At 38.1% G+C, this 12,391-nt stretch overlaps 2 protein-coding genes across 6 annotated transcripts; one reads left to right on the top strand and one right to left on the bottom strand.

Moving 5' to 3' along the window:
• Positions 1–243: 243 nt before the first annotated feature.
• On the bottom strand, positions 244–10,455 carry LOC113347188 (2-methyl-6-phytyl-1,4-hydroquinone methyltransferase, chloroplastic-like). 3 transcript variants are annotated; one of them, XM_026590791.1, is made up of 5 exons: positions 10,297–10,455; positions 9,424–10,065; positions 9,018–9,324; positions 8,692–8,787; positions 244–512 (listed from the first exon to the last, which is right to left on the bottom strand). In XM_026590791.1, exons 2-5 carry the CDS (start codon positions 9,999–10,001, stop codon positions 450–452), a joined length of 1,044 nt encoding a protein of 347 aa, XP_026446576.1. In that variant the 5' UTR covers positions 10,002–10,065; positions 10,297–10,455; the 3' UTR covers positions 244–449. The 3 variants fall into 3 exon arrangements, with proteins under 3 accessions (XP_026446576.1, XP_026446575.1, XP_026446577.1); XM_026590790.1 differs by having other exon boundaries at positions 244–481; positions 8,661–8,787; XM_026590792.1 differs by lacking the exon at positions 244–512 and having other exon boundaries at positions 8,424–8,784.
• Positions 2,333–7,993, top strand: LOC113347187 (peptidyl-prolyl cis-trans isomerase CYP63-like). Of its 3 annotated transcripts, none has more exons than XM_026590788.1 (14): positions 2,333–2,575; positions 3,283–3,393; positions 3,543–3,597; positions 4,083–4,171; positions 4,656–4,680; positions 4,766–4,804; positions 4,924–5,041; positions 5,146–5,309; positions 5,414–5,780; positions 5,873–5,958; positions 6,134–6,281; positions 6,397–6,702; positions 6,783–6,863; positions 7,395–7,993. In XM_026590788.1, exons 2-14 carry the CDS (start codon positions 3,316–3,318, stop codon positions 7,723–7,725), a joined length of 1,887 nt encoding a protein of 628 aa, XP_026446573.1. In that variant the 5' UTR covers positions 2,333–2,575; positions 3,283–3,315; the 3' UTR covers positions 7,726–7,993. The 3 variants fall into 3 exon arrangements, with proteins under 3 accessions (XP_026446573.1, XP_026446572.1, XP_026446571.1); XM_026590787.1 differs by having other exon boundaries at positions 3,305–3,393; positions 5,414–5,792; XM_026590786.1 differs by having other exon boundaries at positions 2,334–2,575; positions 5,414–5,792.
• Positions 10,456–12,391: the final 1,936 nt, after the last annotated feature.

Here is a 12,391-nt window from a genome sequence, read left to right on the forward strand (position 1 = left end):
TGAAGCAACTGTTCTAGCGATTATTTTAAATTTTTGGCAGCCAATCATGCCTTGGGAAAAACTGTCTAAAGTAGCAAAATAACTCCACACTTTCGTCAATCATCGCACACTTTCAGGTGATCTCCACTTAACGTCTAAAAAAACCTGACATCTCTAGGAATGTTTGTGCCGTTCAAGAGCATTTGGAATTTGTTGGGAGGATATTTTTTATGTAGGCATGCAGAGGCAGATGGCAGCTTATGATAACGCAGTAAATATTTGCTCGTATTATGCAATTACTTCTAGCATTGTTTTGAAGAGCTACCAGACCAAACGAGCAGCAGTAAGTACTTGAACTGAATGTTTGCATCATCGGCAAAAAAACATGCTAGCTTATTCATGAATAGTGAAAATATAGGTTGTTACAGACTTGATAATCACACTTAAAGTTGGGTAAGAGACGTTGGCTATCATATAGGCATTCCCTTGGGAAATATCAGATCTTTGATCCACATGTAAATGGGAACTAGCACATAGTATGCCGCTGCTGTGATTCCCAGAATGAAACGCAGATCTCATAGAAGTATATAAGACACAATCGAAGCAAAAACGATTTGATTCACTCGAATCAATTCATGAATTTTGTAGCCACAGTTTTCAAGTATGCATACCTTAGTTTATATAAGTTTAAGTTCACGAATAATCGTTTTTAGAAACCAACCCACTTAAGTACGCATACTGGTACGCGGACTTAAGTACCCGAAATAAGTTTGTTTTCAGTTCACAAACTCCAGCAGAAATTCACGGGATGTGAACTTCCGACAGCGCGCGTACTAGTACGCGAATTTCAGTTCCGGTTTCCTGAGTAGCAAAGTATGCATACTTTGGTTCGAGGAATAAGGACTTACACACGTATGATTTATCACGCAATATTTATATCCTTTCAAGTTTATATTCTAAACTCTCATTTCAATCATTGAAACATTCTTAGAGGACGTTATATAGTTGTTGTTCACAAGCTATTTTTCGTCAAAGCGATTTTCAAGTAATTGAAACTAATATGACTTTCGTCACTAGTAAAGATGAACTTGGCCAAAGCGAAAGCTTATCAACACATATTTCGAGAAGAGAAATAGATAAGCGAGATAAACTCGGCTCGAAATAGCAAATGTGTATAATCATAGTCTATATAGCAATACGACTTTTGTCTCAAGATAGGAGATAGAGTAGGTAGACTTTTGAGTGATAGATAAGTTCAAGTCTCCACATACCTTTTAGTCGATGAAGTTCCACCAGTTCCTTGAGTAGTTCTTCGTCTTTGTATGATGATCGCCATCGAGTCTAGAGCTCAACTACACTTTCTATCCTAGTCCGAGACTTAGCTATGAGTAGACTAGAAATTAAGACTTATAGTTTTGGCAACTAAACTTGACAACAAGCTTGAGATAGAAACACTTGCGAGTTCGACAGAGCAGTGCTCTAACAAGACTAGCCCAAGTGTGGAACCTCTTGATGTATGATGTTGCACCTTCTCACTGCTTCAAATGCATCAGAGTTCGAAATTCCTCCAAGTAACATGATGATAGATCGTCCACCAAGTGCAGATCTGGATCAGGATTTTATTCTTCAGCGAGGTATATTGTTAGTGACCATCCTTTCAGCATGTAGCTATGCTCGTCCTAAGATCATGTTATACCCTGGATCTTCTTTGATTATGTATAACTTGGTTTTTTTCCAGGTAGATCCCATATTCATCTTCAGAGTGATGTGTCCATAAGCATCCATGGAGTTTCCTTCATGATTTCTGATCGACATAGGAGCATGAGTAGCTTCTTGTCGAGCAATCCCCGCAATTTTGAGGGTCTTGAGAGGGACAAAGTTAATGGCAGTACCGACGTTAATCAACGTTCTCCAAAGTTCATTTCCTTTAAGAATAATTGTAGCAAGCAGTCCCCAGTCACACTTCTCCTTATTTGTGACTGGTGGTTCAAGAAGGTATTTTCGGGAAGGATAAATGCTTTCCTGACATAATGTGGTTGAGATAGGTGAAAATATCTTTCCTTTGCACCTTTGATAAGTACGAAAACTCGCACATGTGTTCCGTCAAGGATTGAACTGTTTTATTGACAGATTCCCCCGAGAAGGCGAATATCCTAACTGAAAAGCATAACATGTTTGAATTTCTGAATCTCTAGTATTTATCAGCACTATTTGGAATATCTCTATCCAAGTGATCAATGAGATGACAAATACTATCCTTGATAAGGATTAATGATTTTTTTTTCTTCTTTTGGCGGAATAGTGGGTCCACACAAATGGGTTCGAGTTAGAAAAAGGTCCGGAAGGAGCTGTTTTGGAGCCTTTAGTTTGACGGTCGGTTTTGTGAAGAACTTTGGGGGTAAAAATGGTAAATAAAAACCGGCGTAAACATAAACCATAGTCACAGACAGAGTAAGAACACAACCTAGATTCTTGCCGTTTCGGGAAAAATCTTCTTGGAGACAAAATCCTAGTAAAATTTCTTTCAGAACTACCTATTGAGCAGTAAACTTAATTTGTCTGTGTTTCTTGATCTTCGAGAAGACATAATCTTGAGGTAAGTTCTCGGCTTCTAACTCCTCATATCTGTGGATTTCAAGTTTTTAGGGTTTATGTATTATTTCATTAGTTGATCTTAATTCCTAGATGTTTCATCTCAATTCCTTGATATCGTATTTTCCTTATGGTTTACTTGATAGCGAGTGCAAAATTTGAGATTTAGGTTTTGAGTCTAGGGTTTTGGGAGGTTATCGTTTATGACCAATGTACTTCACAAATACGATTAAGCTTATAAATATATTAACATCATGAGTTTAATAGAAATCTCTTTTTAGTTGATTAGGGTATATTGCGTAAATCAGTATTTTTTGGTTTGTAGGAATTGAGTCCAGCTGTTTAAAAATTAAGATAAATAGATTTTGCTGTTAACAAATCAGACATTTCAGTCATTGGAAATGTAGCAGAATTGAGTTTTTAGAGTTTTGGATTGATACGTGGCATTGTAGTGCGATGTATAGTGCAGTTGAATATGGATTTGTAATTGTTATGCTTATTTTAATACACTTTTGAAACTGAAAATTTGTGAAAATTCAAGAAAAACAAATAGAACTTCCTACTGTAGGGCTAGAATTAAAGATGTTAGAGATGAAGTGTCGAAAAAATGAGTTATTCAGTGAAAACTTGAAAACTCTTTTACATCTTGTTATTTTGGTCTTCTGATTATTATTTTTTACTTCTTTTTTGCTGTGTAATTGTTTTTTAAAGTCTGAAGGTGAAACTACTGTAGACAGAAGAACAATGTCAAAGAAAAAGAACCCTCATGTGTTTCTAGATATATCCATTGATGGAGCTCCCAAAGAAAAAGTTGTTATTGAGGTAAGTAATTAAAAGTTAGTAATCGGTTTTATCTTTTTCTCACGTATCTTAAATTTTAATCGTGATTTGTTTCTATTATGCAAGTCAAAAGGAAAGCATGAAATTTTCATTTTGGATAGCTACATACTCACTTATTTTGCAATGTGCAGCTTTTCTCAGATATTGTTCCTAAGACTGCTGAGAACTTTCGAGCACTCTGCACAGGTATGGCATGGTGCTGATTATCTTTTATTTAATAAAGTTTTTTTGCGGATTATGTTAACAATCTGAGGATCCATATTTTTTTGGTTGTACTCATTTGGGTTTTCTGTTGATTGTAAAGTAGTGGAGCAGGTGAACAGGTACTGTGTGGTTCCTGCATGAAGGTTACATTGTTACTAAGTTATCACATAGGGTTTTATATGTTCTCGAGTGTTTTTATGAGGTGGTAATCTTTTAGGGTATCACATTCTCTGTTGCCAAAACTTCTGGAAAAGAGGAATTCGGAAGTAAAAAAATTGGAATTTGTGATATAAAACTCGCTCTTGAAACACTGAGCTAGTTTATTTTATTTTTTGTTTTGTTTTTGTGGGGAGTGGGTGGGGTATTTTGCTTTAAAAATTGCTCACATGTTTAGTTATATATATGTATATTTTTTTTGTATTTGTTGCAGTGGAAGCCTGACAATTCTACGATTTGGAACATTGCAGGCGAGAAGGGCATTGGTGCGTCTACTGGAAAACCACTACACTTCAAAGGATCTATTTTTCACCGGATAATTAAAGGGTTCATGGCTCAGGTAGAGTTCTCTATTCATTGTATACGTCCGTAAGTCCATTTACATTGTAATTGCCGAATTTTCATGCTGTCATGTGTTCGATTTACATGCTGCATCATGCTGAAAAAGCGATACATCAACCTAGGCTCTGATATATTCCAAAGAGAAATACTTTAGATCATATTCTATATGTGCTCTTCTCACCTTGTAGATAGTCTTACTAAGGTTGGATGATCCTCACAAGATATCAGTCGCAATCCCATATTGATCATCTTTTTTGCCTCAAACTATGACCTTACTTTTCTAGTATCTTCTGGCTGAAAGCATAGTGGTGGAGTAGCTCTATTTAACTTTGTTGGCTGTTCCAGTTTCGATGGCTATTTATGTGTATTATGTGACGGTATTCCCCTCGTAGGGATCTTTGATAGTTTGTCATATTTCCGTACACTTTATCGTTGTTTTCTTTCCCAGAAACTTACTGAGATGCCTTTTCTTTGTCTGGCAGGGTGGTGATTTCTCAAAGCGTGATGGTATACCATTTCCTCACCATCTCTCTTTCTTCTAATGGATGCAGCATTCCAGCTTTTAAAAGCAAATCCTTCTTATGCTTTGCAGGCACTGGTGGAGAGAGTATATATGGGGGAAAGTTTGCAGGTATATTTTCTGATTCGGATCAGTTCCTTGAATAACTAAATTTGATTGTATGACGTGACAATATTGCAGCCTCATCAATTATGACTTTTACATTTGTTTATTTAACTGTTCTCTTACAGATGAAAATTTTAAACGGGTTCACGATGAGCCGGGTCTCCTCTCAATGGCAAACGCTGGTCGAAACACAAACGGATCCCAATTCTTTATCATCTTCAAGGCTACACATCATCTTGATGGGTACTTTCTTTTTGTCCGTTGTGGGTGGACTTTTCCCCCAATATCATACTTTATGTAGAATTGTTATTTACTTTTTTTAAGTGAGAACAACATTTGTGTCACAGGAAGCATGTTGTTTTTGGAAAAGTTAAACAAGGAATGGAGATAATAAGGAAAATGGAACAAGTTGAAGTAGTCGCAGATTCGGCGAAACCTGTTGGTCCTGTGAAAATTGTTGATTGTGGTGAAGTTCCTGAAAACAAAACTGATGATGTAGTGGCAAAGAAAGGTATACCAGGGAAACAGGACACTGTTTGTTTAGTTTGTATTAGTACTCTTGAGAAACCAATTATGAACCCCTTTGCCGTATTTGAATCGGTTGATTTCGTACAGCAAAAAAAGTGAAGAAATCAGGGAGACCTCTTTCTTCAGACGATAGTTCTGATGGTAACAGGAAGGGAAGGCACAGGAAATCTGTCAAAGACAAGAGAAAGAAGAGAAAAAGGACATACTCCTTGTCTGATTCATCTAGCTCGTCTGAAACTGATAGTTATTCTGATTCCGAATCTGAATCAGAATCGTATACCTCCAGTGATTCTGATACAGACTCTTGCACCTCAGATTCAGGTTCTAGTGATGGAAGACGTAGGAGGAGGAAGAAAACCTCAACTAAAGATAAACATGGGAAGAAGAGGAAGGACAAACTAAGGGACAAGAAGCGGAAGCGTAACAATAAAAGCTCTAAGCGCCAGTCGAAACAGTCCGTTGTTTGGTGATATCAACTGTGCCACACTACTTTCTGTTCTTTGATTATTCAACCGCTTACTGTTTTGTTCGATATTATTATTTTAGGAGTTCCGGAAGTGACAGTGATTCAGAAAGTAACAGCAGTGGCTCTGACAATGAAACTGAACGTAGAGTTTCTGCTCGTAAAACCGGTACACTCATTACCTCATTGTTGGTTATTTACTTATTTTTGTTCTGTTTTCTTTATGTCAAACTTCTATGTTGTAGTCAGATAATAATTTCAACCTTTCCTTTTTGATGAGTTTGTTTTCACTTAATTGTAGTGATATTAGTAGTATTTCTGAACCTTGGTGAATTATGCTGTAGTTGTTAAGAAGCAGTCTCTTCCAGCTGTCAGGGTAAAAGATAGGGGACAAAAAGAAGATCTGATACTCACGAAGGATTTATCTGATGAAGAGGGCAAAATATCTCTTTATAAAAAGCCTGATACCATCAATCACTCCAGCAAATCCAGGTATATGTTTGTTCAGTTTGTGTTGTGAAACGAAGATTAGTAGTCATACCTTGCTGTCTAAGTTTTTCTGTTTTTCTTTGTTCGCTTTGATGAGTTGCAAGTATTATATGAGCAGGAGCCCAAACAGCAGTGGAAGTATGAGTCCTAAAACAAGTCCCAGAAAAATTCCTAGGCTGCGAAGTATCAGTCCTATTCGACAATCGGGTAGGCAGGACCACCGGACTAATTCAAGAAGTCCTGCCCGTAAAGCCCCTGAACCTTCTTTATCTCCTGATGGGAATCCTAAACGTATTAGAAAAGGGCGTGGATTCACTGAAAAATACTCTAATGCACGCAAGTACCGAACACCATCTCCAGAGCGTTCCCCTCCTAGGTCCTTCCATTACAGGGGAAGAAATGCTCAGGATATGAACCGTGACAGGTGAGCTTGAATCATGTTACTCAAATTTAGAATCGTATTATTCAACCTTATTATTGGTATTGATGTTCTAGTCAATTTAGATTTGGAAGCTACAGAAACTATTCTGAGCGCACATTGCCGAGCCGTTACCGGAGCCCTCCACGACACAGGAGCCCTACCAGGTCTCTCTCTCTCTCTCTCATGATGTTATTTTGGGTGGGTGATCCTAATACAAACTTAAGTCAACTAGAAAGAGTCCATTGGAATTTGAATTACCAACTGTTTATTGAAATAAAATAAACTGTCTAGGAAGTCTGACTTCTATTTCATAAGCTTAGTATTGCAATTTTGTTTTATAAAACCTAGGAAAGAAAAAATAAGTATTTGAAAATTCAAACTCACTCTCCTTTTTAAGGGATCAGGGACTAGAGCATGAGTCATTCTTTATTTTGTTCTTGTAAGTGTGATGTCTGATCAACCAAGACTGCAATATGGTCGTATCTGAACCTCTTGACTGAGTTCATTTTCAGAAAGCCAGTAACGTAAGCCCACCTTGGGTAAGATTAGTGTCGTCATGTCAGCGACAGTTCGATACCGTGTATTGGGTAAATGTCAGAAATCATCCGTTGCTGCTAGATTTGGTGAAAAACAATTTTACTTGTTCGTTTTCCTTGTTTAACAACATCACTTCCATGTCAATGTTGTTGTTTTAGGTACCGAAACAGAAGTAGAAGTAGGAGCATCTCACGGAGCTCAACTGGTTACAGAGGTCGTCGTGAAAGGGATCGAAGTCCAGTGGTTGAGCGTCGTAGCATCAGTGATAAGCTTCGGTCACGGCTTGGTCTCCGTAAGGAGGAGGCAACGCGCACTTCAGACAATAAATCGAGGTCTAGGTCAAAAAGCAGGAGTTTATCTAAGTCACCAGTGGTGGATGTGGGCAAACGCCAACGTGCAAGCAAGATGGACTCGCGTTCACCCAGCAAGTCTAGATCTAGATCTCCAGCTAGGGACAGAAACTTGGTTTCCTATGGTGACCTATCTTGAAAGCTTCATTAGAGCAGCCTATCGGGCTTTTCTTTGACAACAGTATAAAATTGAGGAATATCCTGTTTACTGGTTTCAATTCTTAAGATCTTCTCTTTGGTTCCATTTCAATTGTGTTATTTAGAACCTATATCCACTGTTGTATTTTTTAATAGTTCTTGTCCTTCATCTTTGTTTTCCTGTCTTCAGAATTTTAACTTGTTTAACGTCAGGTGTAAAACATTTTGGCTCCAATATTCAACTGTTCAACTTGTGTTTCTGTTGCTAAGGGTTAGTCTTCCCACGCCTTTTTTACCCACTAATTATTTTTAAGAACATTTAATTTTTTGGGAAATGGCACAATTTGTTGAGAGCACAGAAAACTGATCTCTTTTTTTTTCTTTCCCTTGAATCTGGTTACAATAACAGCAGTTAACTACTCAGGACTTCTGCTGTTGCTACCATCTCCAGTGATTGAAGCAACTGTTCTAGCGATTATTTTAAATTTTTGGCAGCCAATCATGCCTTGGGAAAAACTGTCTAAAGTAGCAAAATAACTCCACACTTTCGTCAATCATCGCACACTTTCAGGTGATCTCCACTTAACGTCTAAAAAAACCTGACATCTCTAGGAATGTTTGTGCCGTTCAAGAGCATTTGGAATTTGTTGGGAGGATATTTTTTATGTAGGCATGCAGAGGCAGATGGCAGCTTATGATAACGCAGTAAATATTTGCTCGTATTATGCAATTACTTCTAGCATTGTTTTGAAGAGCTACCAGACCAAACGAGCAGCAGTAAGTACTTGAACTGAATGTTTGCATCATCGGCAAAAAAACATGCTAGCTTATTCATGAATAGTGAAAATATAGGTTGTTACAGACTTGATAATCACACTTAAAGTTGGGTAAGAGACGTTGGCTATCATATAGGCATTCCCTTGGGAAATATCAGATCTTTGATCCACATGTAAATGGGAACTAGCACATAGTATGCCGCTGCTGTGATTCCCAGAATGAAACGCAGAAAGAAGGTAAATGAGTTAACTGGCTTTTCCACATCTTCCTCTTTTGGTCCAAGCTGCTTTCAAAATTACAAACACAATTGAAGATCTCAGAGAAAGGAAAAAAGAATACAAACGAAATTATGCATCAAACTGAACCTCCATACTTTTTCAAAGACTGAGAAACTGGGGAGATGCTAGAGTATACAAAAAACTTACCGAAAACTGCCAGATTATACCATTCATCATTCCCAAGTTAATGTGGGTTTATGTGTATAATATTAGTGATGTTTGCAAATGTAGATTTTACCTTTAAAGGAGAATCCCCAGATGCAGGCTTCACACCAGTTACGGAGCATCCCATGATAAGGCCATGTCGACGTACACCACGGTACCATTTTGGTCCAATCCTCTTGAGTTGGACATTTTTAAATCCGGCCTTCGTGAACCACTCAATGTATTCTTCTTCTTTTGGGAACAGCATCCAAACATCCGCAAAGAAGCGAGACAACCAAAAGGTCGGATATACAGGACCAATTAGACAAGCTTTGCCACCTAGTTTCAAGACTCTGTATGCTTCCTTGATGCCACGTTGGGGGTCTGGCCAGTACTCAATACTGCAGTGAAAATAACAGCACATCTAGCTATGAGAAACCAACTCAACAAACAAATTTCTAAGTTTCTTTACAATTCTTGAAAAATAACCATGAATTTACCTTCCAGCTGATACATATCTATCAGCATAATCAGTACGAAATGGAAGATCCTCAGCATCACCTTCGATAATCTTGCAATCCTTCAGTGCCTCCTTCTCCTTTGCCTTGGCAAGTTGGTGAGGAGACTGATCAAGAATAGTAACGTTTTTGGCGTCAACATGCTTTACAATACCCAGAGTAGTAAAACCAGTTCCACCTCCAACATCAACAACTATCATATTCCTATCGGATAAATCAGCGGGTTCGAGTGCATCATCTCTCATATCTTCAGTCCAATGCCCAGGGTTTATAACATGGTCATATACTATAGAGAGAAATCTATAAAACCAAAATGCTTCTTTTTTGTGCTGTATAAACCTAGGTTGAGAACTTGGTCTAGATGATGAAAGACTGCTGCTGCTGCATCTAACTCCTCCTAGAGTTTTTCTAGATTTAGAAATTTTACCATAGGATACCACTGTCATCTTAGGAAAGCACCTCCCACTGAGTTCTGAACCTGTAAAGCCTAACCCTTTTGGAGCTATTTTTCTAATAAGTGTCAAGCTTTCCGCCCCATTGAGCATTGAAGAAGAAGCCATGATTTAAGCAAATAAAGGCAACTCGCAATGCCAAAATTATGATGCTGGCTTCAGAGAATTGAAACTATAAACAAAAACAAATGCAGAATCAAGTAAGTTTTCAGTTCAATTGTAGAAGAATCAGTGTAAAAAGAAATGACGAAAACTTAATTTGTTTCCAAAGAATGAAGTTTCACTTGCAACTGCATACATCTGTTGCTTGTGAAGTCTGTATAAGTTCTAAATTGTTTATCCTTAACTAAAAAATTGAAACGGATCACTAAAAGGAAACATTGAGCTAGCTGAAATTGCTTACCAGGGAGTACGCCTTTCCCTGAGGGAGAGAAAGAGAGGTGTGAGAGAGCCTGAGAGATAAATCAGTGGATTAGGCACCACATGTTTGGAGAGACTTGATTTTCATTTTTCAGCTGGTTTTATTTTTGTTTTTTGCAATAAAAAAAGAAACGAAAAAACTAAAGAGAGCAACATAGGACCCCAGCTAGTCACAAATGCAAGCGGAGGATTCCACCATCCGTGAATATTGTTTGTTTTTTTTTCAACTGGTTTCTTTTCACGTAATATAATAAGGATCACCAAACCGCCGTATATGGTGGACATAATCATTTTTTATCTTGATGAAGGTACACTATTACTTGCTTTTCCTATTATTCCAATTTAGTTGGCTATTTTAACAGTAATTAATGTTTGGGAGACGATTTTTTTTTACTGAATAAGATTTCTGTTAGAGCACTGCTCAAGCTTGTTTGTCAAATTTAGTTGCCAAAACTATAAGTCTTGATTTCTAGTCTATTAATAACTAAGTCTCGGATTAGGATAGTAAGTGTAGTTGAGCTTTAGATTCCACGGTGTTCATCGAATGAAGACGAAGAACTATTCAAGGAAACCTGTGGAACTTCATCAACAAAAAGTATGTGGAGACTTGAGCTCATCTATCACTCAAAAGTCTATCTACTCTATCTCCTATTTGAGATAAAAGTCGTATTGCTATATAGATTTTAATTATACACATTTGGTATTTCGAGCCGAGTTTATCTCGCTTATCTATTCCTCGAAATATGTGTTGGTAAGCTTTCATTTTAACCAAGTTCATCTTTTATTCTTGACGAAAGTCAAAAGATGTTCATGTGAAAATCGCCTTGTAAAATCTTACATGATTTGTGTGAGACAGTCATTTGATGTAGACTCGGAATGTTTCGTATTGATCATTCGATCACTTGAAAATTACTTTGAAGCTAATAGTTTGTGTAAGACAGTTATTGTCGTCTTCCGAGAATGTTTCAATGATTGAAATGAGGGTTTAGAACATGTAACCATTTGGATATAAACATAGTGTGTATTCACATTTGTGTAAAGTCCAAAACTGTGAACCATGGTATGCGTACACGTAGACGTACTGGTTGGTTGTTGGAAGTCCGAAAACTAAGTATGCGTACCCGTACGCGTACTGGCGGAAGTTCAAGTTCCGTGAATTTCTGCTGGAGTGGATAACTAGAACTGATGATGACCTTACTGCTGGTCGTCCAAGCATCGTGACATGGGATGTCATGAAAGAAGAATTGAAGAGTCAATTCTTGCTAAGCAATGCGGCTTGGTTAGCCAGAGAGAACTTGCGTAAGCTGAGGCATACCGGTACACCATGGGAATACGTGAAAGAGTTTTCGTCTCTGATGCTAGATATTCGTAACATGTCTGAGGAAGATAAGTTGTTTAATTTTACATCTGGTTTGCAAGCATGGGCTCAGGCTGAAGTGAGAAGGCAGGGTGCCAAAGACCTACCTTCATCCATTTCAATCGTGGACATCCTTGCTGATTTTAGGTCAGTCATTACCTCAACTGATGCTAATAGGAAGGGCAAGGATAAGAAGAACCAGAAGTGTAAGGACAAGGAGAATAAGAAAAGCTTTGAGGCCAAGGAGAAAAGCTATCAAAGGGATGATAGTGTGGCTGCGAAGAAAAAGGCCGGTGGCTGTTTCTTATGCAAGGGTCCTCACCTTGCGCGTGATTGTCCAAAGAAAGAAAAATTGTCCGCAATAGTCACCGAGGGCAGTGGCGACAAAGAAGAAGCTGATTAAGTGGAGCATGTTAATCTTATTCAACTATGCAACATAGTAGCACAAACGGCAGCAGTACAAAATAGGATGAATGACGCTGGCCTGGTTTATGTAAAAGTTGGCATTCACAATCATCGTCTCTGGGGCATGGAAGATACAGGTGCGTCGCATACTGTTATGAGCTTGTCAATGGCAGAGTACTTGGGTTTGGAAGTATATCGGGCTGATTACTGCATGAAGACAGTGAACGATATAGCTAAGACAATCAAGGGGATGGCTGTGGTGAATGTTGAAGTTGGAGAATGGCGTGGCCAAATCAGTGTAATGGTGATGCATCTC

Source organism: Papaver somniferum, chromosome 2, assembly GCF_003573695.1.
Source record: "Papaver somniferum cultivar HN1 chromosome 2, ASM357369v1, whole genome shotgun sequence".
Classification (NCBI taxonomy): Eukaryota; Viridiplantae; Streptophyta; class Magnoliopsida; order Ranunculales; family Papaveraceae; genus Papaver; species Papaver somniferum.

What these genes read in the sequence shown, in the direction of transcription:
- LOC113347187 (XM_026590787.1), top strand. Translation starts at nt 3,316, where the DNA reads ATGTCAAAGAAAAAGAACCCTCATGTGTTTCTAGATATATCCATTGAT. An exon ending in CTTTCGAGCACTCTGCACAG is followed by an intron (nt 3,598 to 4,082) that starts GTATGGCATGGT and finishes GGAACATTGCAG; the next exon opens with GCGAGAAGGGCATTGGTGCG. An exon ending in CGACACAGGAGCCCTACCAG is followed by an intron (nt 6,864 to 7,394) that starts GTCTCTCTCTCT and finishes TTGTTGTTTTAG; the next exon opens with GTACCGAAACAGAAGTAGAA.
- LOC113347188 (XM_026590791.1), bottom strand. Translation starts at nt 10,001, where the DNA reads ATGGCTTCTTCTTCAATGCTCAATGGGGCGGAAAGCTTGACACTTATT. An exon ending in CTGGGGATTCTCCTTTAAAG is followed by an intron (nt 8,788 to 9,017) that starts GTAAAATCTACA and finishes TAATTTTGAAAG; the next exon opens with CAGCTTGGACCAAAAGAGGA. An exon ending in TCACAGCAGCGGCATACTAT is followed by an intron (nt 513 to 8,691) that starts GTGCTAGTTCCC and finishes GCGGCATACTAT; the next exon opens with GTGCTAGTTCCCATTTACAT.